Here is a 6,473-nt window from a genome sequence, read left to right as displayed (position 1 = left end):
CGCACCAAAGACTGCTACATAAGATAAAGGTACACGGTGTTACGGGTAATGTATTAGCATGGATAGAGGATTGGTTAACTAACAGAAAGCAAAAAGTAGGGGTAAATGGGTGTTTTTCTGGTTGGCGATCAGTGACTAGTGGTGTGCCTCAGGGATCAGTGTTGGGACTGCAATTGTTTGCAATTTGTTTACGAGGTAGTAGTAGAGGCGGGTACAATTTTATCTTTTAGAAAGCATTTAGATAGTTACATGGGTACGATGGGTGTAGAGGGATATGGGCCAAATGCGGGCAATTGGGATTAGCTTAGGGGTTTTAAAAAAATAAGAAATAAGAGCGGCATGGACAAGTTGGGCTGAAGGGCCTGTTTCCATGCTGTAAACCTCTATGACTCTATGACCTCAGACCTTTGTATCTTTTTCCCGACGGAAGAAGGTGGAAGAGGGTATGTCCAGGATGCATGGGGTCCTTGATCATGCTGGCTGCTTTTCCAATTCAGCGGGAAGTATAGACAGAGGCTGGTTTGCGTGATAGACTGGGCTTCATTCATGATCCTTTGTAGTTTCTTGTGGTCTTGGACAGAGCAGGAGCCATAGCAGCTGTGATACAACCAGAAAAGATGCTTTCTATGGTGCATCTATAGAAGTTGGTGAGAGTCATAGCAGACATGCCAAATTTCCTTTGCCTCCTGAGAAAGTAGAGCTGTTGATGGGCTTTCTTAACTATCGCATCGGTGTGGAGGGACCAGGACAGGTTTTGCCAAGTCACCAGTTGAATGTCTTTCTTTTTCTTTGCCCCAAAATCTTATTGAAAATTGTAGCATTCCTACTGCAAACTGAGTTGAGATTAGTTAACTCATCATAGACCTGTCATGAATTTGCACCTTATTATTCACATTTAATAACTGAGCAGTTGAAGTTCACTTTACTTATCTTTAAAAATCCTTATGTACGGTAGCATTTTTATGGTATTGGACTGGCAATCCAGAGGCCTCGACTAATAAACTGGACACATGAGTTCAAATCCCACTATGCCAGTTGGAGAATTTCATTTTGATTCATTATATCTGGAATAAAAAGTAGGATCAGTAATGATGACCAGCTTGTCATAAAAATCAATCTGCTTCACGAATGATGGAGGGAAAACTCTCTGGCTTTTACTTTCTGCATCAGCCTCTTGTGCGGCACCTTGTCAAATGCCTTTTTGCAATCTAAAGTTTTTTTTAAAGTTGATTTAGTAGAGTTATAAGTAGGCTTACATTAACACTGCAATGAAGTTACTGTGAAAATCCCCTCGTCGCCACACTCCGGCGCCTGTTTGGGTACACTGAGGGAGGATTCAGCGTGGCAAATCCACCTAACCAGCACGTCTTTTGGACTGTGGGAGGAAACCGGAGGACCCGGTGGAAACCCATGCAGACATGGGGAGAATGTGCAGATTCTGCACAGGCAGTGACCCAAGCCAGGAATCAAATCTGGGGTCCCTGGTGCTGTGAGGCAGTAGTGCTAATTACTGTGCTACCGTGATGCCCAAAATACACTATATCTACAGGTTTCCCTCTATCTATTTTCCCTCTTACATCCTTGAAGAATCCGAGCACATTTGTGAAACATATCCGACCTGTGGGTGAGTCCGGACTGACTGCGATGTGACTGACTCTTAACTACTCTCTGAAAGGAATTAATAAGCATTTGGTTATATTCAATCCAAGATGGTGATGGAGGTTCAATCCAAGATGGCGCCAGAGTGAGGTGACTTCTTGCAAGCTGTGCCCAGCATACCTTCTAATATTCAGTATGGAAGCTCACTGCCAGATTCTCAAAGGCAACTAGGGACAACATACGCTGGCTTTGCCAGTGATGCGCACATTCTGTAAATAAATAAAAATACGGATACTGTCTTTCTCTGGAAGTGATGTGCTCTGCCTCTTTGTTTCTGATGGATAGCTATGTGGAGAAATTGGGATGGAATTTATTGAGATGCTTTCCTACAGAACAATTTACTGAGCTCAGTCCGTGTAGAGTTAATAATGTATCACTATCTTTCTCGAGTATTTTGAGGCATATTTCCGAAACTGAGGATAGATTGGGGAGGTTGGGACTGTTCCCCTTGGAGAGGAGGCTAAGAGGAGATTTGATAGTGATGGTCAAAATCATGAGGGGGCTGGACAGAGTAGATCGGGAGAAACTGTACCTGCTTGTAAAAGTATCAGGAATGAGAGGACACAGATTTAAAGTGATTTGCAGAAGAAGTAAATGTGATATGAGGAAAAGCGTTTCACACAATGAATGTTTGGGGTCTGGAATGCGCTGCCTGGAAGTGTGGTGGAGGCAGGTTCAATCAAGGCATTCAAAACTGCATTAAATGATCATTTGAATAAAAACAATGTACAGGGGGAGGGGGAAAAGACAGGGGAATGGCACTAAGTCATGATGCTCATTTGGAGAGCCGGTACAGACATGATCGGTCAAGTGGCCTCCTTCTGTGCCGTAGCGATCCAGTGATTTTGTGAAATTTGCGAGTATGTCTCATTGCTGTGGCCTGTGTTAGCACAACTCTGCAAAAAAAACAAAAGCAAATAAGGTAGGACAAGCATAAAAGCTGCCATAACGATTCTCATTGCTGTGCCCAATAGCACATTGTCCCATTTACCATGGATATGATAGCTTTGAGGGTATCTGCCACATTCGAATGTCAGGTCCAAATGATTCCATAAGACCATAAGACATAGGAGCAGAATGAGGCCACTTGGCCCATCGACTCTGCTCCACCATTCAATCATGGCTGATTTTTTTCTCATCTCCATTCTCCTGCCTTTTCCTCATAACCCCTGATCCCCTTATTAATCAAGAACCTATCTATCTCTGTCTTAAAGACACTCAGTGACCTGGCTTCCACAGCCTTCTGCGGCAAAGAGTTCCACAGATTCACCGCTCTCTGGCTGAAGAAATTCCTCCTCATCTCTGTTTTAAAGGTCATCCCTTTAGCCTGAGGTTGTGCCCTCTGGTTCTAGTTTTTCCTACTCATGGAAACATTCTGTCCACGTCCACTCTATCCAGGCCTCACAGTATCCTGTAAGTTTCAAAAAGATCCCCCCCTCATCCTTCTCAACTCCAACGAGTACAGACCCAGAGTCATCAACCATTCCTCCTCCGACAAGCTCTTCATTCCAGGGATCATTCCTGTGAACCTCCTCTGAAGCTTTTCCAAGGCCAGCACATCCTTCCTTAGATATGGGGCCCAAAACTGCTCACAATACTCCAAAATGGGTTGCCTTATGTCATACCCAAATACAGGGACCCAGGAAGACAAAAGCTCAGAAACCAGTGTCATCAGTTGTGAGACTGCATTCAATAGGTCCCCAAAATGCTTGAGTCCTCTGCAATGTGCTATCCCGACCAGATGTGACTTTCTGATTTGATTTGATTTGTCATTATCACATGTATTAGTATACAGTGAGTAGTATTGTTTCTTGCGCATGATACAGACAAAGCATACCGTTCATAGAGAAGGAGAAAGTGCTGAATGTAGTGTTACATAGTGTAGTGTTCTGGTATAAACCTTTGCACATCCCATTTAGGTTAATTGCCTGGGCTCCAATGTGTATTGTGCTGATGGCATCCGGTAGTCAGATTAATTCACTGCCCCAGACTCGGCGCAATAAACTGAATGACACCTGCATCAATCGCACCTTCACATGACAAAGGGGGAGAGGGTTTGACATTTGAAGCATCTGTGTAAACATATTTGCTCTGCTGTAGATTTCATTGAGATATTTTTTTTCTCTTTTCCCCCACCCCTTTCCCTCCCAGACAGACACGGGATTATGCATTTTTTTAAATGTGCAAACACAGTCTCTGGGGTTTCGGTTGTTAGGTAAACACATCGGCTTCACTTGTGAAATGTGATCAGTGGTGCGGTCATGTGACAGCCCCCTTTAATAACTTGTTACAAGCGCTTGGATACATTTCGCTCACGTGGGCTCCGGGTTAATTTGCACGCAGGATCGCGGCGCCGGCTTCCCAGCCTGATTGCTTCCCTGCTGGGATTCGCCAAAACTTCAGCGGATTTTCCTGGTTTCCCCCTCCCTTGTTTAAAAATTTTTTTTCGCTAACTTGTATCCCCTTCCCCCCCACCCCCCTTTTCCACCCTCCCTCCCCACTTGCTCTGTCATTGCAGGCACGGTTTCCAGTGAGGGTTGAGAAGATGAGGTGGACAGAGATTGCGATGGGAGTTTCTCTGTTGGCGTTACTGTCCCGAGTTTGTGAGGGTCAGGAAGAAGGTACAGCATTTCTGGATGGAGGTGACCCTGGGGGACAAGTGTTGTTGCAGTGGTTCCTGTTCTGTGTTCATGTTGAGTTTTATTTTTAAAGCTAAATCTGGGAGATAGTCAGAAATCTTTAACTGGAACTTTGCTCATGCGGGCTTTGACTGTGTTTCTCGACTCTTTATAACTGGGGCAGTTTGGGTTGCAGAAAAGTAATGCGCACATCATTTAATATCACCACGCTCTGGGTGCGATTTATTTCAAATCGTTTGTTTATAACCCAGCCGCAAACAGTTTAATTTAATATTTAGTGGCTGTTTTATTAACAATTGTACAGTTTGACTAGAATTAAATTGAATGTCCCTGGGAGAGGTTTGAAATGCGTCGCTGGGAAGGTGAAATTTTCCATTCTTTTGTTGCTGCTGCCTCCGGTGTTAAGGTAATGTCACTGTGCATTTGGGAGTTTAAAAAAAAACTCTCCTCCTTTTCGTGTTGGCGGTTTTGAATATTTAATATTTATTCCAAATGATTAGCCAAGCACTCTGAGCTTTTCGCTCTGATACACAGAAATGTACAGGTAGTCATGACAATATCGTTTCGTTTTAAAATAAATCACCTCTGGGCTGTGCAGTCTGCTAATTGGTGTCACAATTGGCAACCGGAATTAAAGTTTCTTTTTAATGCTATAAAGCAGCCAGTCCGTATCACAGTATCTGATGCAAATTAAAGCTCCCAAATCTTGCTTGAAATTCATTTAAATATGTTGCATGTTTCCAATTGCAGCAGGATAGGTGTTTCTAGCACTGAGTTGAAGACTGACCCTGAAACCAGTGGTCCAAACATTCTTCCTATTAGCCTGACCCAGTAACTCCCAGAATCTTGACATTTTGGGTAGTTCACTGTCTCTGATACCAGGTTCTGCCGTGGCTGAATCCTTTATAGTGTCTTGGATTAAATAACATCAGAAATGCGAGTAGGTCATTTGAGCTTGCTCCACCGTTCACCCAGATCCTAGCTGATCATCACTTCCCAACTCTATCCTCCCTTCCCCAGCCCCTACATTCCCTTTAATATACAAAATTCTACCAACCTCCAACCTGAATGTTGTCAATGACTGAGCATCCACCACGCTGTATTAAGTCAAAGGTTTACAACATGGAAACAGGCCCTTCGGCCCAACTTGTCCATGCTGCCTTTTTTTTTTTGAACCCCTAAATTGGACCCAAGTGTTACGAAAGTGAACACAAATTTGACATTCAGATACTGAATGGAGTAGCACAATGTTACTTCATCTGTTTTTAATGGGAAGACCTCCACTTGGCGAGGGTTGTGTATGGCTTCCTCACTGCTGCAGCTCATTCTGGTCAACCCTGTTGAATGAAATCCTTAAATATGTTTTGACCAAGAACTGAGTGGTTTTGAAGAGGAGGAGGGTGGGACTAGTGGTTAAGTGTCATTCCTTTGCCTATACAGTACATCGTGGCACTTATTTGGCTTGTATTGAAGATGTGTGTTTAATTATTTGCTGTATTAGATTGGTTGCTGCAGATGGGGCTACTTTCAATTCAGTTTGAAGAATTAGAGGACCTGAATGGTGAAGGGGGATTGTATTCATTTGAGTTTAGAAGAGTGAGAGGGAACATTGTAGAAACTTATAAAATTCTGACAGGGTAGATAGGGAGAGGGTGATATTGAAATTGACTAGCCATAATGAATGGTGGAGCAGGTTCAAAGGGCAGAATGGCCTACTCCTGCTTGTTTCTTTGCTTGTAAAGATGCAAGTCTTGCTGGGCTTTGGGAGGATATTTGACACTTTCTCACTCATTGAACCAGTGACAGGTTAATTTTAAGCTTTTCTGTGACTGGTGGGCACCATAAAGTGTCTCATAGACCATGGTAACAGCATACTGACTTTCCTTTGGTTCCTTAAAGAAACATGTGTTTATAATGGTGCTTTTCATTATGCCTGAAAGTTCTCTACTGCCAATGAAATACATTTTTGAAGTGTAGGCACTGTTGTAATCTTGAAAAGAAGGAAATGTACACACGGCAACTCTTTCATATGATGTGATGGCCAGGTAACTTGTTTCAGTAATGCGGATTGAGTATTGGCCAAGGAAGGAAGAATCCCAGGAAGAGCACCCTAGGATTATTTTACATCCACCTTTCTGCCATTCCAGATACTGATTTAAATTCAAATCAATAAAT

The 6,473-nt window shown here is 43.1% G+C and overlaps 1 protein-coding gene across 2 annotated transcripts in view; it reads left to right on the top strand.

The window, feature by feature from the left end:
• The first annotated feature begins 3,973 nt into the window (after positions 1-3,973).
• The window catches only part of cd164l2 (CD164 sialomucin-like 2), a 39,668-nt gene continuing 37,168 nt past the window's right edge, over positions 3,974-6,473 (top strand). Inside the window, exon 1 of one of the 2 annotated variants that reach the window (XM_078238300.1) lies at positions 3,974-4,280. In XM_078238300.1, coding sequence (XP_078094426.1) covers positions 4,205-4,280 — 76 coding nt within the window. In that variant the 5' untranslated portion in view covers positions 3,974-4,204. The remainder of the gene's footprint in view (positions 4,281-6,473) is intronic. The other variant, XM_078238299.1, reaches the window with a different exon arrangement.

This window comes from Mustelus asterias, chromosome 21 (assembly GCF_964213995.1).
Source record: "Mustelus asterias chromosome 21, sMusAst1.hap1.1, whole genome shotgun sequence".
Classification (NCBI taxonomy): domain Eukaryota; kingdom Metazoa; phylum Chordata; class Chondrichthyes; order Carcharhiniformes; family Triakidae; genus Mustelus; species Mustelus asterias.
The sequence above is the reverse complement of the archived record's forward strand: the minus strand, read 5'-3'. Positions and strand labels throughout refer to the sequence as shown.